Below are 24,012 nucleotides of genomic sequence, written 5' to 3'. Positions count from 1 at the left end.
CGAAAAAGTTACGAAAAATGAATATTTTCAAACATGTTTTGCTAACATTTATTGCAAATTATTGCAAAAGTAGGATAGTTTGTTCATAGTGAAATAGTGTTTTAAAGACTTTATAGAAAAAAAAATTAATAATAATAATAATAATTTTCATGTACAAACCTTTTTTTTACATTGTTAAACGATTTGTTGTAGTTGCAATATTATTTTTATCACCCGGCTACAGCCTTGAAAATTATAATACTGCTTTGAATAGAGCAATTAAATCCACGTATTCTACTGAATATGAATTAGTAACATCACAAATTTTATTTATTTTGCATTTTGTGGCTATTTGAGCCGTTGTAAGCCGCTATACACTTTCAAGAAAGACTTAAATAATAAACTACAATTTTCAAAAAATTGCTGGTGCCTACACGTGTACAACATACCACAGAGGCTATGTGCTGGTAACATTAATATTTTTGTGATAAATGCCAAATAACCTAAAATATTTTTAAAAAAGGAGATTCATTAAACTACTTTTAATTTCTTCAATATTTCACAGACAATTCAATTCTTTTAATATCACATACGTAAATAATTTTATTTTTATTTTTTCATTATCATCAGAAATGTTTTTCATCAGAAAAATCCCCTGTTTCATGTGACGTCGTTTTGTAAAAAAATTTCAAACTAATCTTAATTATACTAAATAATAAATTCTTTACCATTGTTATAAAAAATCATGCTGGTAACAGAAGTCTTACAAATATTATGATAAAGTGAAAAATATCATCCATTGTCCTTTACAATTTTAAAATTCAACATACAATATATCATACTCACAATTAATTAAGTTTGAAATTGATTACTACAAACATTATAAAACCTACCGAACTATTTGCAATATCTTCTCATTATTCTTTTCAATGTTATTAATATTAAACAATTTAAAAGACCATACAGAAAACTTGAAAAAAAAAATAAGTAAAAAAAACCATCATCATCATTAAGGTTTGTACTCTGCAGATGCGGCCAGCAGTCACTCAAATTATTGGAAACAATAGCGTCAATGTTTTCCTCTGAATTTTAATATTTAGAGGTACAGCTAACATAAATAGTATACATACTCGCCGCATCGTGTGACTGTCATATTATATATCTAATATGGGTGACAGTTTTTGCAGATTAATCCATTCAAATAAAACATATCGCAATCTGCTTCTTCTTAGGTTTTATTTTTTAAATTGTAGAATTTAGACTCAGCAAAAAAAATTTAATCACAGTTATAATTGCACATTTAGTACAATCACCTTGAATCGTTGTATATTTCAAGCTTATTATTGTATAATTTATTAAAGTATAAAAAATGTGTTTATTTAGCGTTCCTACGTACATGAGTTAAATTAACAACACAAATGAATTTCGAAATTCATTATTAAAACTTTTGAAAATAATTTTTTAAATTATTTACCTACATGAATATTTTCAATATAAATCGTAATCTTGATAGAGTCATTAAAAAATATTTAAATTTATGACTGTATGATTATTTCTATGATATAAGATGATATGATTATGTGAATGTTGAAAGTCATAAAAAATTTACATTCTAGTTATCTAACCTCGTATTGACTAAATGCGTAAAAAATTTTAAAGTTTCAGTGATTTTCTAATGTACTTACAATACAAGTGCTTAAGGATGGAAATGAATTTATAGTTTTGTTACTTAAAAATAACTTTGCTAACTTTATATTTGTATTAATCGCAAAGTTGTGAATCATAAAATATCGTACGTATTTCTATGGATGTATAAAAATCAAATGCTTCACTTATACTTTGAAATGTCGAAAAATATAATTATTTACACACACGTGAAATTCTCTTATAATTGATTATCCAAAAACAGTATACTCAGTTTTCATGTAATCATCATGAAATATAAATATATATTTGTATAATTTGTAATTAGGACAAACAATAATTTTTGTTATTTGATTGTCAATAAATTTTATAATTTCATTTATTTTATGGATTGTATTGTACAAGATAAATACTAAGAAACACAATTTTGGTCATATCAATCTACCGGTTTACATGATAAAATATTCCCATCAATATGTACGTTTCAAACTAAAAAAATTCTTGAACTCATATGAAATTTAATTACATATCCTTGTATTATCATATTATATATACCTAAGGATATTTTTTTCATACTTGTAAAGTAAAATTCAACTCATGAGGAATCCGTTATTGAGTCATGTATGTATATTACACGCGATAAAAAAATAGAAAATACCACACAAGCCTAATACGCTTTTTTATTCGAAATCAATTTATGAAATCTCATCAAAATTTATAATTAATTTTAACTCATCTTCAACATCATACGAGTAAACCTTAAATTTTATAACTTTAGAAACCAATATGTTTGATTTAACATGAAAATATTTAAAAAACTGCACCCGATATTATTAGCGATTTTCGTATACCTCATCGTAAAGTACTACTTTTTCCTTCTGTTTTCAGGGCTTGTAGGTTCCACATTCATTCTCAGGTAAAAAAATTGTATTCACTAGACACAAGACAGTATTTCCACGAAGAAAACACTAAAAAACTTCTCAATGAGCAGTAAATGCGATTTTTTTCTTGAGAGTTTATGTTGCACTCTCAACTTGAAAATCAGAGAGAAAATCCCGTATTTTTAACAGAGGCATAAAAAAAAATCACATGTGCTACTCGAAGCGAAAGCTCAGCCTCGTTTGATACCTGAGCCAAAGGCGAGTCAAATCACACGCGGAAGCAAAAGTCGTATACGACCCTGTTGGCGTAATATACTATTGAAAGTAATGTCCTCAATGCGTGTTCCTACAAAGCCTTACATGTACCTAAATCTTCAAAGATTAAAAAAAATTCTGAACGTAAGTAACCGCACGTTTTTTTTTTTTTTTCATATAACCCATAATTTATTTTAAAGTGATTATTTTCAAAAGTGTATGTTCCATCTTTCTTCCTGAAACTCATCTATTTTAAATTATTTATGTATAATAATTTCAACTAACCTCGGCATTATCGGTGAAGAACCCTGGAACCATGGCACTTTTTTATTATCTTTCTCGTACGAACAGTTACATTTTTATTTTTATTTTTTCTTGTACAATTTTTTTTTGTTTTTTTTGTTTTTTTCTTTTTATATTACTTTAACACCGATCCATTGTAGCCACTTAATTCTCTTTAAATTTTGTTTGCCCAATACGATAACCCTAAATTTATTTGTTGTGTTGTGTGTGTGTAATCAAACGTCGATTCATAATAGTAGTTATATACATGTAAACAATAGCGTTCGTTTTTGGTGACTATGTTGTTTCTTTTTACTCATCAGCTATCCTTTTTTTTTTTCTTTAAAATCAAAAGTTCAGTATTTTTTTATGTGAAAACTACAGTATGTTTCTTCTTATTTTTAAAAAAAAAGCTGCGTCCGTATATTTTTTAACCCAATGGTGATGTCGACTTTATTTTTTTAACTTTGTTCAAATCTCTTTTACCTGAGAAAAATTGTGCAAAAGTTTCAAGTACCACATTTTAAAAATCAAACTCTGTATCAATCAATATATTGATTTTTTTGTATAAATTGGCTCATATTTCCAGGGCGATAAACATCAATTCAAAGTCGTATTAAAAGTTTTTAAGAATTTTTATCGACTAATTACAAGAATTTTTAGTAATCAAACGATTGTCGTAACTGTCATTTACCAGTTTATCCGCGCACTGTCCAATTGTTACGTGTCCATTGGTTTACCACAATATCGCCACAAATTAATCTTATTGTTCATTGCTACATTGTTCATCATTGTATGAGTCGTTAAGTGTACTCCGTTGCATAACCCGATGTTAATTCCGCGAAGATCCGTATTATCCTTTGTGTTGTAAGTGTAGATATGTATACCATCATCGAGAATCGCTATTAAAGCAATCTCTTGTGCCGCACGTGTGACAGAAAATTAGAAAAAAAAATTTTCGTCTGTTGTTTCGTATCTGGTGTTCTCTTATCTCCTAAAAATATTTGAAATGCAGGGAGAGTTTTGCGAATCCATAAATGGACATTTAACTGACGAATAAGCGATTTTTCAACCTTTAGTCAATCAATTAAAAAATGTTCTAGTAAATTTTGGGAGCTTAAAACCACGTACGTATATTGTATATTGTTCTTCCAGAAAATTCATAGCTTCTGAATCGAATGTTGTATTCAGAGTTGTGCATCAAAATTTTGCAACGACGGTAAGTTTACGTAAAAAAAATAAAATCCACTTGTAAACATCTGCCCTATAAAATAGTTACCATATGACAAGTAAGTATAAAGTTTAAGGAAGTATAAATAATTATGAAACAATACAAAAGGCATGAATGATACATAATTTCTCGTAAGAATTTTAAACTGCATAATGTGTGGGCAATTTTTATCGGAAAATAGAGATTACTTTAAAACGATTGAGGATAACTCAATTTTTCACAACATCCTTGTTATTTCAACTACCTTCCTTTGATTAATTTCTAATTGTTTTACATCACGTACGTCATAAGCCGATAAAAGTGCATCGATTGGCGACATTAAACAAAAAAAAAAAAGACGCTAGTATTTTATTAATTTGAATTTATAAGCAGCATCGTTATAATAAATAATTTTTTTTCCTTACACTTGGAGTTGAATCATCTTTATTAATTTTTTTTTTTTAATAGTATGTTATTAATGTTACTCTTACCACTCAATAAAACTACAATAATTCAAACGTCTCAACAACATATAAAATAACAAACCTGTCTGCCGACATCCGTACAGAGACACATGTATTATTAAAATCACAGGCGCCGCATTTCTTTTGAACACAGGCACTTATCTGCACCATCTCAAGGGCCTCATTCTGAAACTTAAGGAATTAAGATAAGCTTCGCCAGACGCGCTGCAGCTCCACGCCCATAACTCACAGCCCAAATAAATCCTCGGAGGAATTTCCGCTACCCGTATCTCAAGGACGTGGCTTTTCAGTTTGGAAATTGTAACCGAGAAAGTAAGTCGTTCCGCACAAAAAGGTCCGAGTCGAGTCAGTCCGTATAGGTACACCTACAAGATTTCTAATTTGACAGTGTTGCTGCCAAGGTCCAAAGTAAGTTTTTTTTTGTATTGTTTTTTTGTTTTTTTTTTTTCAACCAACTTTAAAAACCTTCGAGTCAATTTTGTTATTTTTCTCGTTATTAAAATAATTCGACATCATGTACATTGCCGATTTATGGCTTCTAAAAATATTTCAAACCAGTTAGTTCTCGTCTCCATCAAAATCGGATATATTTTTCACTGTTGTTCGTTACGAGTAAATGAGCTGTACGATATTTTTACAAAAAGGAACGACAAATCCCAACGAACGAAATTGGCCGCGCGGAAATTCTTGCTCGATGAGTCAAAAAGCTTTAAATCAAATGGCTATATGTCGCGCCGCTTTTGTAATATGCATACACATAGGTATACTAGATATATACACACGTACCCTAACGCTCTGCTATACAAGATCACACGTCGAATAAATGAATAAATTAATCTCGAAACGTTACAAAACGATTCACTCGCGCTGTTTGCATTTTGGTATACGTATATAAGTATATACTTACAGGCTTATTCGAGTAACAAGCGCGAAAACGATACGCTATATATGTAATACAACTCTTTCCTCAACAAACGAGCCGATGAGCCGCTATACGTGTGTATAGAGTTTGATAAGCCTCGTTATTACATTATTATTTCCAAGACATCAATGAAGAGGAGGGAAAAAAAATAAATTTTTTTTTTTGTTTTGTTTTTTAATCACTATGGAAAATAAAAAATATGTTTGGTCGTAAAGAGCGAGAATAGTTTATTTTTAGAGCTTGCGAGTAGAAAAAATTTGCAAAAATTAAAAAAAAAAGAAAAAAAAATGAGCCAATGAACACTTTTTTTTTCTCCCTCCCCGTCCAAAGTTCGATTTCGAGGAGCGCTTTAAATTCCCGATTGAGAATTCCCCTGCCTGGCATAGGCCGCGTGCGCGAGCGCGTAATTGTTGTTAATTATTTTTCTGCCTCGTAACGTTGGATCGAGGACCGAAGACCCTCGCAGCAGTCGGTTACATGCCGTTGTCGCTGATGTGCTTACAGTTTTTAAAGCACCACTGCCTCCACACACGGTACGGGCGTTATATTCGCGATTGTCACGCTATTGCTGCCGCTGTTGATTTTTATTTTTTCGTCCTGTGCTAGTGTTGTTCTTTTTTCTTTTTTTTTTTTCTTTCTTTCTTTTTTTGCAATAATCTTTTTACATTTGCGCTGCGGAAAAATAGTCGGAAACAAAAAAAAATTCAGGGACTAATGTGGTGATGTTTTTTTCCTTTTCGTTCTAGGTTTCCAATGCGATTGCCCTGAATCGAAACGATTTTTTTTCCACAGATTTGTAATCGAGCACACGACATGGAATCCAGGTGAGTTGAAGAAAAAATCTACTTATGCGCAATACAAACTAAAATGTTATGTTTTTTTTTTTTTTTTTTTGTCATTAAAGAAAAAAATGGGGCGCCGGAACGTTGTTACTCCTAACTGGTATAGCAATAAACATCCAAATCCATACCGCGGCAGCAGTTTCGCTTTACAGCCCACGTAAGTTTGTTGCAGTGTTGTAAAAATAACTTGATTTCGCTCAATCGAACGTCTGTTTTATTTATTTATTTTTTTTTTTTTTACAGGGCGCACCCCATCCAAATTTGCCGAATCGTGTGAAAAAGTTTGTATCACCGAAAATTGTTTCGTCAAAGGTTGTTAACTTTCTTCATTCGACTTTTAGTAGTTGCTATTTAAGTATACCTATGCATCGAAACGTACACGGGGAAAAAAAAACGGTGATTTTTACCACGAAACTACGGTGATTTTGCAAACACAGGAATACAGCGTAGTTGCGGGGTAAAAATTACCGTCTCTCCGTTATGTTAAGAAAAAAAACCATGCATAACGATTTAACCGAATTTTCCAACAGCTCAGCATTTCCTGGACATCATGAACACGGAAGTGGATCCTTGCGACGATTTTTATCAGTTTGTCTGCGGAGGCTTCATACGGCAAAAAAACATCATAGACGAGGCCGTGGTCGTCAATCCGTTTTCCCTGGCGCAGATGACGCTGTCTAATGAAATTTACGCGGATATCGCGGCGCCGATCAGATACACCGACCTCGAGGCGTTCAAGAAAACCAAGAATTATTACAGAAGCTGCATGGATCGATGTGAGTTTCCTGATGCTCGTCAGTAAAACACGCGTATATACATGCAAAAGCTCTCTCTTGATTTTTAATGGCTTAAAGTATGAGCAACACATTGAAATAGAGGGTCTATTCACATTTTTGTGGGTGAAGCTCACTACTTCGGTACAAACTCCCGCAGCCAATTTTTTTTTTGTTTTTTTTTTTCTGTTAGTTGTATGCCTGTAACATTTTGATACTGTGGACTTTAATTGTTGATCACTGATAAACATTTGGAATGAAAAATGTAAGAGCAAAAAATTATAACACTTGCAGTTAGGGTCGAGAAGGAGGGTGTGAGGCCGGTCATGGAAATATTGGACAAAATCGGCGGTTGGCCCGTACTGATGGGAGACAAGTGGAACGAGAGTAGTTACGACTGGAGGGACACGGTGTACAGAATAAGAGAGGAGGAGTTTTTCATTTTTTTCCCCATCGTTGCGACCATCGAGATCGACTTCAAAAATTCATCCAAGTACATGATAAAGGTAAGGTGTATACTGTATACCCTATATTATAATATGTCGTTACAAAGTCTCGTTTCACGTGTAGGTACAAAACGCCGTCACTACCATCAGTCCGATGTTTATGCTGGACGATCCGGACAAGAAGCTTTTGAAGGCGTACTTTGACTACATGATGAACGTCACGGTGTCGCTTGGGGCGGATAACGAGACGGCCCACCGGGACATGAAAGCCGTACTCGACTTTGAAATCGAGCTCTTTAACGTGAGTTGATCGTAAGCAGACTTGGGCGCCACTGTTTTTTTCAAATACTCTTTTACAGCGCAAAAAAAAGTGCAAAAATTACATGTACCGTTCCAACATTTTCGGTATGCATTGAAAAAAAAAAAAAAAAAAACATTTGTCCAAATGAACGTTTATTTGAATAAAACAAACATTTATTCAAATCTAATGGTATACTATATTGATTGAAATCAAATAAATGATATCCTTGTAACGTCATATTTAATGGATTCAAATAAACGTTTACTTGGACAGCGTACTTAGAAAACTTGTTTCATAATTTTTGACAATTGGAGCCATGGTGCTCGGAAAATCATCGTATCCCAAGTATAATCCTCATAAAAAAAAACACAATAGATAAAAACACCGGCCGAGGAGATGGTGAACGTGACGGAGGTGGACAACCAAATGTCGATCCGAGACCTGTCCCGCAAGCACCCGAGCATCCCTTGGCTGAACCTCCTGAACAAAATGTTCAACCCGAGCGGCGTGTTCGTCAACGACACGGAAACGATATTCGTCGCCGATCTTGACTACATCCCCAAACTGGAGTACCTACTTAAAGCCACCCCGAAAAGGGTAGTGGCGAATTACTTGGCCTTCTACCTGACCCACGTCACGCTCATGTACATGCCCGAGAGGCTCCGGCAGGCAGTCTTGGACTTCAACAACGTCGTCGAAGGTACCAAACAGTCGATGAATCGCGAGTCCTGGTGCTTGAACGAGATCATGGAGGCCTTCCCCATAAGCGTGAGCGCCATGTACGTCAGAAAGTACTTCAACAAAGACATGAAGGACAGCGTCCTGGAGCTCGTGAAAAATATCAAGGATCAGAGTAAAAAGAGACTGAAAGAGGCACGTATATACGTATAACGTATACCTACGACGGCGTAGTGTCGTCCCTGTTGTGAAATAATTAATCAAGGGTGTTTGGGCACGTACAGGTCGACTGGATGGACGGCGAGACGCGGAAAGCGGCGCTGGAAAAGCTGGAATCCATGGGTATATCGGTAGGTTTCGCGGACGAGTTGATGGACGATCGAAAAGTCGACGATTATTACAAGGAGCTGGTGATAACGCGGGGTAATTATCTGAAGGCCGCGTTCAACGTCAGTTCGTTCCTGGTCAAGCAAAATTACAAGGTTCTGCGAAAACCCGTGGACAAGAACCTCTGGACCCTCAGCCACAACGCGGCGGTCATCAACGCTTATTACATACCCCAGAAAAACATCATAGGTCGGTACGATGACGTACTTGTTTTATAATATTTTATTCATGTTACGGATTAATGTGAGCGGCGTTGTTTTGGGCGCATGCGCAGAAATACCGGCCGGCTTCCTGCACTCGTTTTTCAAGCCCGACATGCCGAACTACTTGAATTACGGCTCGATCGGTAGTATAATTGGCCACGAGATAACCCACGGTTTCGACAATCAGGGCCGAAAACACGACAAAAGCGGAAACCAAAACAATTGGTGGCAAGCCAGCACGGAGGAGCACTTTTACCGCAAGGCGCGTTGCATCATCGACCAGTACAACAATTTCACCGTCAAAGAAGTCGGGCTCAATGTGAGTGGACGGTATACCTACAACGAGGGACTTGTTCTTTACTTCCCCGATGAACATAATTATATTGTACCCGTACATGTAATCCTCAGGTGAACGGGGCCAGGACGCAGGGTGAGAACATAGCCGACAACGCTGGTTTCAAAATGGCCTACTACGCGTACAACGAGTGGAGCAAAAACGTGACCGAGCCGTGTCTGCCGTACCTGTACTACTCGCAGAAGCAATTGTTCTGGATGAGCGCGGCGAGCAATTGGTGCACCAAGGAGCGACCCGCTTACTTGCGGGACATCCTGTCGACGGATCCTCACAGTCCCGAGTCGGCGAGGGTCACCCTGTCGTTTTCCAACATCAAAGAGTTCTCCGACGACTTTGGCTGCAGGCTGGGGTCGAGGATGAATCCGGAGAACAAGTGCGTCATTTGGTGATATTGCGGGGGGGGGGAGCCGATTCCTTCGACTGTATATGCGTTCTGTGAGTTTGCATGGACGTTGTCTAGGTGTTTTTTAGATTTTTTGGGTGGAATGTCTTTTTTTCTCTTCATCCGGACGATGCGAACCAATAGCGGTTTCTTTCGTCATACTGCATATCGGATTGTGCAAAGAGAAAAAACAACAAAAACAAAAAACTCGTTTTGATAGAGGAGTTTTGAATGAATGTACAAAGCTTTCAAACATATACATATGTATCAACATGTGTTGAAAAAACAAGTGCAGCCGTTGTGTTGAGATCGAATAATAAGAGATGGGTCCTACCATGGACCCCATTTAGTGTAAAATTTGTTTAATCTATGATTTATAAAATAAGGTTACTTTTTTTTGTAAGATAAATTTTGTAATTGACGAGTGATTTTTATGTCTTATCAATAAAGTAATGACAAATTTTCTAATAAAATTCATGCGTTTGATGGATTTTTTACGTCAATGTGTTATTTTTTTTAATTCCCGAATTTTGAGGAATCAAAAATTCCCGCTGCTCAAACGGTAAGGTAGAGTCCTCTAGTGCGTGCTTATGGTAAAACAGATCTGAGGAAAATACAAAAAATTGTGTAAATAAAGAAAAAAAAAATCCTGTTTGAAAGAAAAAACGTGTACCTACTCAATAAGTTACACCTTGTTTGTATCGGAAAGCGTGTTATCTTCTGTAAAATATTTAATAACGCGTTAAAAAACAATAAGTTCTCTCGGCAAAGGTGAAACGTCACACAGAATTGTATAAGCATCCTGGGCTTAGTGTTTTTGTCTCTCCTCTCTCTCATGAGCCGTAGATTATTTTAATACCAAAAGATTTAAAACGCCGTAAAAGTTGAACAAATGAGTTCGAAATTTGTATCGGAAAGTGAAATCTTGGAGCAGAGAAAAATACGCCAAGAGGAATGGGAACGAGTTCGAACACCTAATCAGCCTTTAGGTTAGGCTGAAAACTTGGCAGTGTCCATTATTTATTTTTGATGTTCTTGCCTAATGTTTATATTCGGCCTGTCCTACATAATTTTCATTAATTTTTACAGAGGTTCCAGAGGAGCCTTATGATCCTAGGTGTTTATATGACAAGCTACAGGAACAGAAAAACAAACGAGATGCCGATTACGAAGAGGCACACAAGCTCAGTGAGTTGTTTTGATTTTGGACTCTACTTGAGAACTTCTCATTCTAGATTATTATTATGTACATTATGTTGACAGAAATTGCTTGAAATTAGTCACTATGACTTATCAAAAAGTTCATGTTGTTGTGTTGATATACTTGTACCATCAATCATTTGTACACACTTACAACCAATAGTTATTAGTGATCCAATGACATGATGTAAGTAAATACTAATATTACTGTCATGTGCAAATGTTTGTGTTTCAGAGAATATGATAAAGGGACTTGACGATGATGAAGTAGAGTTTCTTGATTTGATAGATAGGACAAAGATGGCTGAGGAAAAAAAGAAAAATATGGAAGACGAAAAAGAAATGAGGGATTTTAAAGCAGCTGTAGCATCCCTACAAGAAAAATCTTTGGATAAAAGGTTAAAGCAGGAGTTGAAACAACCGCAAAGCAGTAATAAATCTACTAGCAGGTAATTTACAACAATTGGGTGCTTCATTTTTAAGATGAATGATTTTTAATTTATAATGATTAATTTTAGCAATAAAAATTCACAACTCAGACTACTGGCAGGTGTCGTTAAAAAGTCGGCCAAAAATGATAACGGTACGTTTCTATTTAATTTTTTAACTATAGTTTTTTTTTCCAATAACAAAACTTTATCTTGGCTCTTAAAATAGTATCACAAGGCGTGAAAAGGAAACTGTCAGAAACTGAAAGTTCTAGTCCAGAGAAACAATCAGAGGCCTCTTCAGAAAAACAAACGAAAACCAACAAAGTCGTTGAAGTACATGTTAACAATTCAAATTTGAATGTTGGTGCTCTTAAGTGCATAGGAATACTTCCAGGATTAGGTTCTTATGAAAATTCAAGTGATAGTGACAGCAGTAGTGATTCAGATTCTGATGATGGCGAAGGTTGCAGCCAACACCAAAAAGTGGACATGTTGGGTCGTGAGATAGCGCAACCAAAAGAAGAAGTAGCGGAAGAATGATCATCTTGTTAATATCATTATTTACAATGTAAACATTCATTACTTAATTAATATATAATTATTTCGTTTAATTATAAAGTAGAAATCCTACCTCGTTATTTTTACTCCGTACATACCGAAAAAATCGCAACAAAATATTATATCCAACAGCATTACAAAGAATTTTTAGATTGCAATTTATATAAATTTGTTTAGAAAAATTAATTAGGTTCCTGTCCCAACAGAGACAACTGTTTGAGAAATTGTCTGGCGTTCATTAGCGTCGTTGAACCATATATTACGCGTTTGCTAGTCCCACCTCCACTCTTTTGCTGAAAATATACAATGAGAAACTGAATTTCCTTTGAAAATAAAATTAGGAGACCATCATAGCTTAAAACTGTATTTTCTTAGCTTAATAAAAGTGATTCTTACTGTATGAATTTCATTTTTACATGGATTTCTGACAATTCAATCAAATGCTTACCTTTACGTAATCCATTAGATTTTGATACTCTATGTAGTTACCACCTCCAACAATAAAAACTATAGCATCTTGAAATACTGTTTTGTTCTTTGGAACTTGATCTGAAAATTTCAACTGTTTTGGATCTAAATAACAGTAGTCTTCAGTTTGGGCAGATTGTTTCATATCTATCAGTTCGTCAACTATTTTTGTAACAGGCAGATTCTAAGAGATGAAAATCATAATAAAACGAACAAATACGTATGATACGATGTTGTAATTGATTTTAACTTACGTGTCTTTTAACAACCAGATTTTTTACACCCTCCATAACAAAAGAAGAACCCTGATTCATTAGTTTGGAAAACATACTAACAGTTTTCGTTCCACCACCTTCGTAATTGTTGGAAACACCCACCATTTTCATGTAATTCCTGCCAATAAAACATAAAATTAAATATATTAGCTGGAAACGCAAATTATGCATTTCAAAGGCTACCTAATACGTACCTCCATTTCTTAAGATATATCAAAGGACTCAAATCGCAGCCGATGTTCGACAGCGCTGCCTCGTGTTTGTTGTACTCAGCATCTGACAGATTCGTGCACAGATAATAAATAATAAAAAGACGCAGCTTGTCCTCTGGCATACCACATTCGGGATCGTTTATTACGTCAAGAATACTTCTGTCCAGCGTCTGCATGCTCATTATCTTTTCCTCAATTTCAAAAAATGTATCCAATCTTCGATTTTTAATGGCATTCAAAATACCCGTTGCTATCGTCGTGTGCATGTCGATCAGCCGCTTCATCTCCAACAGCTGTGGCAGAGAATTCACTGCACTTGTCAATTTTGCTGTATTATCGGATACCATTGATACCGCCTCGTCACTGTCGTTATCTATACCCTAGAAGAAAAAAATTATCAATCAAAAAAACCTTTTTTTTTCTATTCGATTAAAACATCTGATGAATACATACCATTGTTGTCTTCAGCTTCTTGACCTCTTGCTCAAAGGTGCGATACTGCTCAAGCTCTTCCTGAATAGCTTCAGCGACTCTGGGGAACGGGCTACCTTTATGGTTCAACCAGAATTTATCCGTGGCGTCGAGTTCACAGGCACGAGTCTTGGAACGCGCGCCACCAGCTGCTGATTTGCCTGCACTTTCTTCCACGACTAGTCTGTTCAATGAAAGCTCTAGGACGTCATGTGCTAGTGCTTGATACGTCCATGTGTGGTGGAGCGCCGTAGCCATGTCGACGCTACGATCGAGTACAATCAATAAAGGCCTCTGAAAACTGTTAAAAATAAAATTTTTAAAATTTTAAAACTCAATAATACATACATTGTTAATAATACTTTCTCTTGTATACCTAAAATGATTGGATCTAAGTCCTTCGCCTTGGAACAACGTGTTCCTGGCATCCCAAACGTTTTCTCGAAGCTTTTTGTCAAGCTTTTTTGCAACCATCTCTGCAGCATTACCTTTAGGACACCTGATTATGGGTACTGTTCCTAACGTAACAAATATCGAGAACAAACTTTCAACTATTACGTTAATGATTTGGTCCATTTCTGTATCCTTTATTTCCCCTCTATTCAAGGCTATAAAAAAGTTAAAACTTAAATGCATTTTTTTTCAAGTTGTACAAACTGTATATTTAAAAAACTTACCATGATAGGAAATAATATCACTGTTCTGATGTCTTATTATGAAAAGATCATCTTCTAATGTGATGAAATTAAGATACTGGTCATAGAGCTGTAATATAACTTTGTGATGATTGAATGGAAAAAAAATAAACCAAAGGTAAGATATAGCAATCTAAATAACAGTACCTTATGAATACTTGATACAGCGTTGGCCATTATAGCAGCTTGAGCCAAATCTTCCATGTTGCTTCTTGGCAGGGGAGATATAAAATTAAAATGATAAATATCGTACAATTTATTTTGTAAATCTTGACCAATACGTCCGATGTTTTCATCAGTTGGTTCACAAAAATAAACAGCTGGTACCTCAGGAATAGGCTCTCTGTCAGTGTGCAATTGCCTGTAAAATATCAATATCGTCAGTTAAAACCATGCCAATTTAATTTTCATCCCATTCAATTCGTACTCACATGTAAAGAGTGACTCCTTCTTCTCTTAGTTCTTTAGTTGAAATTAACGGAGAAATGATATCCTGACCTATTCGGTCATAGATTAAAAGTTTGAAAACTGGTACCATACCTTCAGGCCTAGGCTCAGGTTCATTAAGATTTAACATCTGTTTTAAAGCAGCTAAAAGAAGACACAAGTAAAATGGATTTTTTTTATTTTTAAACGCTGTATAAATTTATTTAATCTTGTATAAAATAAAGTTTAATTTTTCAAACTGGAACTAAAAAATTAATAAGTCGTACATTCCAATAAAAACTTTTAACACTAGATTTTCTTCCAAAATAACTGTAGACATAACATAAAAATTCAGCTAAATTTTTGTTTTAACAAAAAAAGACCAAATGATAGCACCTTACAAGTTAAAGATAAATAAATAATTAAGCAACTTTTAACATAAATATTTGCAGACGAAAACAAAACAGCATAACAAAGCTGATGCAACAAATAAATTTACCTATCTGCATTTCCCGAAGAGTCGTCATATTGAACGATTTATTCCTACAGCTTAAGGGAATGTTTATAAAAAGTTAAAAATAACGCCTAAAACTTAAACACATGGATCCTTAGGCAAAATAAAAACAACTCAATTAGACATCTGAAAAGTAGTGACTATATATATACTTTATAATATGACGTTGACAGTCATTAAGTAAGTTATCAGCCGAGACGCGAGACTTTTCTCAGTTGATAATTCAAAAAATCCACATGACTGTCGATCGGTCCAGTAAATTATGATTATATTTTTGTAACTGCTATATTTAGTTCGAAAAAACATTGCTAGATCAGTATATACCATTCATTTTAATGCCTTTTTTCTCAACTTCATTTAATTTTCAATAAAAATAAACAGTCAAAGCAGTAGTCATGAGTACTACCTACATTACCTATAATAGATTATCGACTAAGTTGCATCTTTTTTATTATCATCATAACAAAAACACGCATGCGATTTGCGAATGTGCGAGTGTGCGATAGATAACCCCCGTCCGCCGTCCGCCCTCCAAATCACTTCACTTCACAACTTCACACCTCCGCTACATTGCTTTGAACGTTAGGAAAATTATTGGAAAATCCCAAGTGTCAATAGTGAAAGTTGAATATTTACTCATTAGACAAAAAAATAAATAACAAAAGGGAAAAAAAATTAAAATGACTGCTGTGTTCAGACAAGTAAATGAGGCGTAAAATATAATAGTGCGTGTGTGGAATGTAACAGGTACGAAATTATCGGCCCTTCCTTGGGACAGTTTACGTTTACAGTAAAAGTTTATCTTAACTTTTTTTTAATCAAGACTCTGCTTGACATTTACACGTATTGTTATTGTTAAGTATATACGTTGTTGTCCAAGTAGAGATTTGACAGTTGTTTGCGAATAACAGATATGGCTGAGAATCTGGGCAAGCGACCCTCCAAGGGTATCCTTAAAACATCCAGTAGTTTTGATAATCAGGAGGCCCCGAGGTATGCCTATTTCTTGAATAAACTTACTAATTCTCTTTTCAATTACTTATTTTACCATAAATGCGTAATTTTTTGTATCCAAATGATCATTGATATACATTCCACATGAGTTTCTAAGGAGATAATGTACAATTGCAGAACACATGTGTGTACATTCTTAGAATACAATGCCTTGTCATATAACGGCAGGTTACAATTGTAAAGTTTATAAATAGCAACTATTCATTTCATGTGACAATGCTTGACATTTTTTTTTTATAATTTTGTGTACCTTTCTTCTGTAGCAACAAACTACTTTTATTAGATTAACAGATAAGTTTCAAATATAACAAATAGGAATACGTTTGTTTGCGCAATAAATCTGTATAATTTTACAGTAGAGCGCAAAAAGAAACAAAATGGGATGAAATGAACATCATAGCAACGTTACACCCAGCAGACAAAGATTATGGTCACATGAAAATTGAAGAACCCAAGACTCCATATAACTTTGCTGGTGTTGTAAATGAAGATAGTTTAGACTCTTGTGCTGTAGCGTCAAAGTAAGTTTACAGTACAATTAACAATTAAATTTAATTAAACCTAATTGCATTAGAAATAGAAGGTTCATTTTGTTTCATTGATTTAGTAATTAAATTCTTGAGCAATAACTATAGTTATACACGTAAAACTCGATGGATAAAAGTCAGTGTTAGATAAAGGAGTATCAGTTTTTTTACAAACAAAGTAATGTAGTAATTTTTTAATTGTTTAAGATTGGCAAAAAACGTTAAACCAAAAATATTTGAAGAATCAAGTGAAGAAGAAGATGAAGAGACTCCAGAAGAAAAAGGTGAATAAAAACAAGCTTTATTTTTAGTTGCACTGCATATTTTCAATTATATCCTAAGTGTGTCATAGTAGAAATACCGATTTCATTAAATAAACATTATTTTAACTTTTAGAAAGGAGAAAAGTTTTTGAAGCAAAAAGAAAAGGTCATTACAGAGAGTGGGAAGCTGTACAGTTAGCGCGCAAAAAGCTTCAGGAGGAAGACGACGAGGACGAAGATGCTGAAGAAAAAGAAAAGGACGATGAAGAAGACGATGTAGAAACAGAGCAGGAAGATCAAGAAGACGAAGATCTTGAAGAGTTGAACAAGGCCAAGGAAAAGACTCAGAACAAGTGCGTGCCATTAAGTGAAAATTAAAAAGCAAGGATGAGTGCCATGACAATAGTTTTATTGGATTGTGTCACTCATCATGCATTATGTTGTCCATTAAAGATTGATATTTTTGAAAGAAAATATCTCATTTTTTTGTGATCTTTTTCGCTTTCTGATTATACACTATGTTTCTCTTTTTTTTTTATAAGCCTGGAAAAAATTGTATATAAATATTTAATGCTTTTTTTTACTTGAAGAAACCATAATGGTTGAGAAGTCAAATCCATGATTCACTTTAGCGAGATTCAAATGATGCAGTTTACATGAACTTTTACAAGTAAATTATTCACTGCTATAGAACCATTCGAATTAGCTGCCAAAACGTGCCAAAAATATTTTATTTTGACATTATTTTAGCAGTTTTCAACTAAAGGTTGTGCTAAACATTTTATATTTCTCATTAGTCCTTATAATGAATTTTTTAATTGTCATTTAAATGGCTGAAAAATGAAAATTTGTCCTTTTTTCAATTTTACAATTTTAAGTATTCATTTAATCTGTAATAAAGTAAAATACATTTCATTTGAACTAGTGATGACTAAAACAATTTTTTTTATAATTGTATCGATAAATGTGCATGATCGCCTTCTGTATAATTGCATAGCATCAATCTATGTAAAATTTTTCCTAGGTAGTTTATTGTGGAACGCTTGCGCTTATAATATACAGTAATTATTTTTCTATTACTTTTCTTATTGCTCGCAGTTGCTACTAGATTATGACTTAATAAGTTAATATTAAATATACCAGATGTATATTACAATAGAAAATTGTTGAACATTGTTGTGATAAAAATCATTGTAGACTTCGTCCATTAAAAAAGTAAAATGAAGGGTGGGCACACACTCACCCTTTTAGCATCTTCCAAAATAAACATAACACAAACATAAACGAATAACACCAATTCAACGCCATTTTAGTCGCAAGGCTTTAAATAAAGTTAATAGTGTTTGCGTTAAAACAAGAAAAAGAGAATACAATTTATCAAGTAACAAGAGCGTAATATATAAATTGTTTTTCTTTTGTAACATTGATGATAATATATTTTTGTGTTGTAAATATTGAGGATGACAAAACCCCATTAGGAGTAACAGTTGGACAAAACCTAATTATAATGATCAAATTATATTAGTTTGCAAGTAGATATAGCGAAAAAAGATATCGATATCCATGTTGTTGAAGTAATTATGAGTTTTGTGTAAAACATGAACTTTTACTTGAAATCAGCAAATATGTAAAAAGACCGTTCGATTAGATTATTACAATATTTCCTGCGATTAAAGAATTTTATTTTCAATTTCACCAGTTTTTATGTTTAACTCAATCCTAGAACTTATAGATGTTTGTTATATTTTGACAGAAAGAAATGTATTATCAACTATCTAAAAGAGACTGGAGCCATTCGCGAAAATGGTTGTACGTGTGTGAAGAAGAAATTCAAGAAATGATTATTAGATATAAATCTATTATTGACCTTGTGAAAATTTTGAAAATCAAAGTATGCATAAATATATATAACGAATTATTTAAATAAACTTTTTATCATTTTATTTTTTAATATTTCTACAATGCGTAAAAAATTCATACACTTACAGATATTTACAACAATATTACTTATTTACATATTTTTAAAACTTCTTATTTTTGTTGATAAAACATGGAGCTTCAGAAACGATTACTTCCTCACCATCATTTGAAGATTTTGTTTGACTTTCAAATTCTTTCTCTTCAAAGTTTTTACTTTGAGATGAACCTTCACCATCTAATTTATCGTTTTCTCCATAATCTGTTTCATCTACACATTCTGTGTCGGAGTCTGTTTCTGACTCATTTTCATCAATTTCGGATGCATTAATATTTTCATTACTTTCATCTTTAACTGTGTCTATTGGAAGTCGATCACCCCATTTACTTCCTTTAGCACATCTGTAACACCACCTGCAATACAATGATTCGAATTAATAAAATAATAATTTCTTGTCATAACTGATTTATACAAGACTTAATGAATGCTCTTACTTTCCGTGTCTTTTTGGTGTAAATAAAATTTCTTCTAACTGCCCATTTGGAGAACATGTTCGGCATCGAACATGTTTAGAACGAACAATAGTTGGTCGCACTAGACGGTGCCAATTATCTTGATCGGTGCGTTCTCCTAATGATATTATTTATCATAGTATTCTACAATTAATTTTCAGGTAATTGTGATGATATTATAACGATAGCAAACCTTTTTTAAAAACTATGTATGTGTAAAGTTCCTGCTTAGGACTAGATGAACCCATTAAAGGCAACTTTCCATGCTGAACTATGAAGTTACAAGGAAAATTGTTTTCAGCATACCTTGGACATGTAGTTTCATGTGGACACTAAAAAAAATTAACATCCCATGTACCTGATGTTTTTCTTTTTTTTTTTTTTGAAGATTTTTAAGAAAACAATAAAACTTTGAATTTACAGGTGCAAAGATGAAATATTTGCAAGATTTCTCAAAATTATCCATGATGTGTTTTATGAAACTCCTGGCTTCATTCATCACCTGTTAAAAAAAAAAAATATTACTTTTTTTGTAGTTTCAGATATATCACTAAAAAGCTATACTTTCTTTGAAACCAGATTGAGACCCTTGTTCAACAAAAATTAAATACTTATTCGTTTTTTTCCATAATCTAGCTATGATTTCTAAACGATTTCGTATGCTTGGTAATTCCATGAGAGAATAAGCACTTATAACAATGTCATGTTCAATCTGTAATGAATATCATTACTACATATGTTACATTAATTGATAAATTTGCCAAAAATACAAACACGTTTCTTACTTCTGTAACTGGCATGTACTGCCTGAGAAAAACACCCCTTACTTTTGTAGGCGAGTGCTTCATAATATTTTCTGAAAGATCATGCATTTGGTTGGAAATATCTATACCTACATATTCTCTTATACCGTTTGGCCAATGATTTAGAGCAGCCCTTTGGAGATACAACAGTTGAAAAATATTGATTTTACAATTATACTTATCTACAATTAACAATAAAAAATCATTTACCATAAGACAGTTCCAACACCTGATCCAAAATCGAATATTGCCTGAGGAACAAATTCTGGATCTCTGTTTTTAATTTCTTCAAAAATCTTTACAAGCACAGAATATTCAGCTGTGCTACGTGAAATCATGTACATCAAACCTTGATACTTGGTAAATTGCAAGGCTTTCCAATCATATATTTCATTTTTTACTTTTTTTATCACTTTTGTTTTGATCATTTTACGTTTCTCTTCAAGCTCTTCTGGTGTCAATGTATCTATTACTTTTTCCAACATTTTTCCTTCAATTTCATTATATTTTGTTTTTACATCCTGAGTTTCAGCTGGCAAACGCCTATTAAATAAATACTGTGACAATTGTTGACTCTCTTGAAAAAGCCGTTTTTTATCGGTATCTAAAAACAAAATAAAAACGAAAATATTAAAAACTTGTTGCTACAAAATCGCAAGAACAAAACTACATTAATACCTTCTAAGTTTAGACGCATGGCATCGATAACCCAGTCAGGTAATGTAATCATTTGTCTTTTCAAAACTCCTGGATGATGTCTAGGCTTGATTTTTTCACTTTCAACCAAACGTTCAACTTCCTCTTTAAGTTTAAACTTAGCTTTTAAATTGATCTACATGAACAAATGTTCAAGACACATAGTTATAGAATGTCACACGAGTTATCTTAAATAAGTAATAAAATTGAAGGACTATCATGTTGACATACCCATCTTTTTTGTGATTTTGGAGCTAGAAATTTTAAAATATGAAACAATGGTGAGGACTGCATTATAGACGTCTTAGAATGTTTTGTCTAATAGGTTTGATATCACTTATGAGCTGGAGATGCAAATATAGTTCATTATTTTGTATCACGTTTTTAAAATGTTCGTTTACTTAGCTAACAAACATTTCAATCATCTCACCCCCACATGCGGCGGTTTAAGGCTGTATTCCGCAAATGCTGCCAGCAGTGCCAGCACCAGCAGTTAAGTTATATGTATACGTAATTACGTATAGGTCGTGGTGTAACGCCGCATGGTCAAGCAGCGGCGGCAGCGTCAACCTGTACTAATTACTATAAAAATTACTGTCACTTATTACCACGACCTACGTAATTTAACTGCTGGGCTGAGCTGCTGGTTACGGAATACTGCCTCTGAATTTATAATTCTGGTAAAGAGAGGCGGTGTAAGATATACGTGAAATTATGTGTAGTAATTTTAGTAATCACTACTAAGTAGTGCCATACGGTCAATTTTATTAAACCATATGAGTGATATGAGTAAAATGTGTGTACTTTTAGAGATCGATTTTTGGATAAAAGATAGATTGTAAACTTGCCGCAAGTAGCATAAAAAATGTCAACTATTTATCGTCTATTTATGAAATTATTTGCGGCTGGTTTATAATTAATAAAGCGACTTAACTGTGAATAGCAATAATTATTTGGATCAGCGCCATCTAGCGGTCTTTATTTTTTGGCCAAAAGTGGCTCCTAAAATTCTGAATCAGAGCAATCAGGATTGGAGCTACTTGGTCAATTATAAACTAGCCGCAACTGATGATGAAGCTATAAAATAAAAAAATAACGATACATGTGTTTTTGGCGGCAAGTTAACAATCTATTTTCTACCAAAAATTGACCTCCTATGTATTTATACTTTTAAAGATAAATTTTCGAGCATAAGATAAATTGATAACTTGCCGCCAAAAACACACGTATTGTTATTTTTTTATTTAATAGCTTCGTTATAAGTTGCGGCTGGTTTATAATTGACTGAGTAGCTCCAATCCTGATTGCTCTGATTCAGAATTTTAGGAGCCACTTTTGGCCAAAAAATAAATACCGCTAGATGGCGCTGATCCAAATAATTATTGCTATTTACAGTAAAGTCACTTTATTAATAATAAACCAGCCGCAAATAATTTTATAAATAGGAGATAAATAATTGACACTTTTCATGCTTTTTGCGGCAAGTTTACAATCAATACAAGTATAAATATTTTACTTATCTTATATGGCTTATAAAATCTACCATATTTATAAAATTAAAATACTTTGGACCTTTTACCATTAACTTATGGAAGCACAGTCCTTTATAGTTTAAATAAACAGTTAACTTATACAATATGAGCATAACAAGATTGGATCTCACTAAATAAAAAATACGTTTACTACAAAGAAGTAAATTTTAAGTATTATAGATAAACAAAGAACCCAACCTTCTCTGATTAAGTGAGATCCAATGCTCTATTTTAAGGAGACTCTTCCTGTGTGACTAAACTTCTTTTTTAAGTCTTTCTTCTTCAGTTGTCTCTTTTCGACTGATTACTTTACGTATCTATTTAATCATTGTTCAAGATTTCTGTAACACAAATCTTGGTGTGTACATATTATATAAGTTAACTGTTTATTTAAACTATAAAGTTAAAGGACTGTGCTTCCGTGAGTTAATAGTAAAAGGTCTAAAGTATTGTAATTTTGTAAATATGGTAGATTTTATAAGCCGCATAAGATAAGTAGAATATTTATACTTGTAGAGGTCGATTTTTGGATAAAATATAGATTGTAAACTTGCCGCAAGAAGCATAAAAAATGTCAACTGTTTATCGTCTACTTATAAGATTATTTGCGGCTGGTTTATAATTAATAAAGTGACTTTACTGTAAATAGCAGTAATAGCAATAATTTTCTAGATCAGCGCCATCTAGCGTTGCGAATTTCTGAACTAAAAAGTGGCCCTAAACTTTTAAACCATAGCTGTAGCGCTTAGAGCCATTTAATCAACTATAAACCAGCCGCAAATCATGATATAGCTATAAAATAAAAAAATAACGATACATGTGTTTTTGGCGGCGAGTTAACAATATATCTTCAACTCGAAAATTTATCTTCAAAAGCATAAATACATAGGAGGTCAATTTTTTAGTAGAAATAGATTGTTAACTTGCCGCCAAAAACACATGTATCGTTATTTTTTCATTTTATAGCTTTATCATAAGTTGCGGCTAGTTTATAATTGACCAAGTAGCTCCAATCCTGATTGCTCTGATTCAGAATTTTAGGAGCCACTTTTGGCCAAAAAATAAAGACCGCTAGATGGCGCTGATCCAAATAATTATTGCTATTTACAGGAAAGTCACTTTATTAATTATAAACCAGCCGCAAGTAATTTCATAAATAGACGATAAATAGTTGACATTTTTTATGCTACTTGCGGCAAGTTTACAATCTATCTTTTATCCAAAAATCGACCACTACAAGTATAAATATTCTACTAATCTTATATGGCTTATAAAATCTACCATATTTATAAAATTACAATAATTTGGACCTTTTACCATTAACTCATGGAAGCACAGCCCTTTAACTTTATAGTTTAAATTAACAATTAATTTATATAATACGTACATACCAAGATTCGAGTTACACAAATATTGAACAATGATTAAATAGATACGTAATGTAATCAGTCGAAAAGAGACAACTGAAGAAG

At 33.3% G+C, this 24,012-nt stretch overlaps 5 protein-coding genes across 8 annotated transcripts; 3 read left to right on the top strand and 2 right to left on the bottom strand.

Moving 5' to 3' along the window:
• Positions 1-5,041: 5,041 nt before the first annotated feature.
• Positions 5,042-10,498, top strand: LOC106639436 (neprilysin-2-like). 3 transcript variants are annotated; one of them, XM_089598595.1, is made up of 11 exons: positions 5,042-5,144; positions 6,451-6,482; positions 6,563-6,657; positions 6,744-6,812; positions 7,031-7,276; positions 7,568-7,779; positions 7,844-8,020; positions 8,396-8,893; positions 8,983-9,274; positions 9,360-9,607; positions 9,697-10,498. In XM_089598595.1, exons 2-11 carry the CDS (start codon positions 6,472-6,474, stop codon positions 10,030-10,032), a joined length of 2,184 nt encoding a protein of 727 aa, XP_089454721.1. In that variant the 5' UTR covers positions 5,042-5,144; positions 6,451-6,471; the 3' UTR covers positions 10,033-10,498. The 3 variants fall into 3 exon arrangements, with proteins under 3 accessions (XP_089454721.1, XP_089454720.1, XP_014208534.2); XM_089598594.1 differs by having other exon boundaries at positions 6,405-6,482; XM_014353048.2 differs by lacking the exon at positions 5,042-5,144 and adding an exon at positions 6,068-6,191 and having other exon boundaries at positions 6,405-6,482.
• A 207-nt stretch (positions 10,499-10,705) lies between these two features.
• On the top strand, positions 10,706-12,281 carry LOC106639429 (PSME3-interacting protein). Its single transcript, XM_014353042.2, has 5 exons — positions 10,706-11,014; positions 11,115-11,213; positions 11,461-11,674; positions 11,744-11,808; positions 11,883-12,281. The coding sequence occupies exons 1-5, from the start codon at positions 10,918-10,920 to the stop codon at positions 12,194-12,196; spliced, it is 789 nt and encodes a 262-aa protein (XP_014208528.2). The 5' UTR covers positions 10,706-10,917; the 3' UTR covers positions 12,197-12,281.
• Slh (sec1 family domain containing Slh) lies at positions 12,263-15,422 on the bottom strand. Of its 2 annotated transcripts, XM_014353039.3 has the most exons (10): positions 15,261-15,422; positions 14,767-14,926; positions 14,483-14,696; positions 14,318-14,405; positions 14,017-14,248; positions 13,623-13,941; positions 13,152-13,549; positions 12,937-13,075; positions 12,663-12,866; positions 12,263-12,507 (listed from the first exon to the last, which is right to left on the bottom strand). In XM_014353039.3, the coding sequence occupies exons 1-10, from the start codon at positions 15,286-15,288 to the stop codon at positions 12,397-12,399; spliced, it is 1,893 nt and encodes a 630-aa protein (XP_014208525.2). In that variant the 5' UTR covers positions 15,289-15,422; the 3' UTR covers positions 12,263-12,396. The 2 variants fall into 2 exon arrangements, with proteins under 2 accessions (XP_014208525.2, XP_014208527.1); XM_014353041.2 differs by lacking the exon at positions 12,263-12,507 and having other exon boundaries at positions 12,795-12,844.
• Positions 15,423-15,802: 380 nt separating this feature from the next.
• Positions 15,803-18,987, top strand: LOC106639438 (protein phosphatase inhibitor 2). Its single transcript, XM_089598445.1, has 6 exons — positions 15,803-16,022; positions 16,187-16,268; positions 16,646-16,810; positions 17,024-17,100; positions 17,213-17,432; positions 18,833-18,987. The coding sequence occupies exons 2-6, from the start codon at positions 16,189-16,191 to the stop codon at positions 18,918-18,920; spliced, it is 630 nt and encodes a 209-aa protein (XP_089454571.1). The 5' UTR covers positions 15,803-16,022; positions 16,187-16,188; the 3' UTR covers positions 18,921-18,987.
• A 50-nt stretch (positions 18,988-19,037) lies between these two features.
• On the bottom strand, positions 19,038-21,508 carry LOC106639423 (ribosome assembly protein METTL17, mitochondrial). Its single transcript, XM_089598444.1, has 9 exons — positions 21,240-21,508; positions 20,991-21,144; positions 20,523-20,916; positions 20,295-20,445; positions 20,074-20,221; positions 19,931-19,998; positions 19,703-19,841; positions 19,492-19,627; positions 19,038-19,410 (listed from the first exon to the last, which is right to left on the bottom strand). The coding sequence occupies exons 1-9, from the start codon at positions 21,300-21,302 to the stop codon at positions 19,101-19,103; spliced, it is 1,563 nt and encodes a 520-aa protein (XP_089454570.1). The 5' UTR covers positions 21,303-21,508; the 3' UTR covers positions 19,038-19,100.
• Positions 21,509-24,012: the final 2,504 nt, after the last annotated feature.

The sequence above is a fragment of the Copidosoma floridanum genome, unplaced genomic scaffold, assembly GCF_036245765.1.
Source record: "Copidosoma floridanum isolate Cflo_tuat_1 unplaced genomic scaffold, Cflo_Japanese_pri ptg000006l, whole genome shotgun sequence".
Classification (NCBI taxonomy): domain Eukaryota; kingdom Metazoa; phylum Arthropoda; class Insecta; order Hymenoptera; family Encyrtidae; genus Copidosoma; species Copidosoma floridanum.
The sequence above is the reverse complement of the archived record's forward strand: the minus strand, read 5'-3'. Positions and strand labels throughout refer to the sequence as shown.

Excerpts from the sequence above, each read along its gene's own strand:
- LOC106639423 (XM_089598444.1), bottom strand. The coding sequence starts at position 21,302 with ATGCAGTCCTCACCATTGTTTCATATTTTAAAATTTCTAGCTCCAAAA. Across the intron at positions 19,999-20,073 it reads TCAATCTGGTTTCAAAGAAA|CCAGGAGTTTCATAAAACAC; the intron begins GTATAGCTTTTT and ends TGATGAATGAAG. Across the intron at positions 19,411-19,491 it reads ACACCAAAAAGACACGGAAA|GTGGTGTTACAGATGTGCTA; the intron begins GTAAGAGCATTC and ends ATTGTATTGCAG.
- LOC106639429 (XM_014353042.2), top strand. The coding sequence starts at position 10,918 with ATGAGTTCGAAATTTGTATCGGAAAGTGAAATCTTGGAGCAGAGAAAA. Across the intron at positions 11,675-11,743 it reads AGTAATAAATCTACTAGCAG|CAATAAAAATTCACAACTCA; the intron begins GTAATTTACAAC and ends GATTAATTTTAG. Across the intron at positions 11,809-11,882 it reads GTCGGCCAAAAATGATAACG|TATCACAAGGCGTGAAAAGG; the intron begins GTACGTTTCTAT and ends CTCTTAAAATAG.
- LOC106639438 (XM_089598445.1), top strand. The coding sequence starts at position 16,189 with ATGGCTGAGAATCTGGGCAAGCGACCCTCCAAGGGTATCCTTAAAACA. Across the intron at positions 16,811-17,023 it reads TCTTGTGCTGTAGCGTCAAA|ATTGGCAAAAAACGTTAAAC; the intron begins GTAAGTTTACAG and ends TAATTGTTTAAG. Across the intron at positions 17,101-17,212 it reads AGAGACTCCAGAAGAAAAAG|AAAGGAGAAAAGTTTTTGAA; the intron begins GTGAATAAAAAC and ends TTTAACTTTTAG.
- LOC106639436 (XM_089598595.1), top strand. Across the intron at positions 6,813-7,030 it reads CGAAAATTGTTTCGTCAAAG|CTCAGCATTTCCTGGACATC; the intron begins GTTGTTAACTTT and ends ATTTTCCAACAG. Across the intron at positions 7,277-7,567 it reads CAGAAGCTGCATGGATCGAT|TTAGGGTCGAGAAGGAGGGT; the intron begins GTGAGTTTCCTG and ends TAACACTTGCAG.
- Slh (XM_014353039.3), bottom strand. The coding sequence starts at position 15,288 with ATGACGACTCTTCGGGAAATGCAGATAG. Across the intron at positions 14,927-15,260 it reads TCTTCGGGAAATGCAGATAG|CTGCTTTAAAACAGATGTTA; the intron begins GTAAATTTATTT and ends GTCTTCTTTTAG. Across the intron at positions 13,076-13,151 it reads ATATATCTTAAGAAATGGAG|GAATTACATGAAAATGGTGG; the intron begins GTACGTATTAGG and ends TTTTATTGGCAG.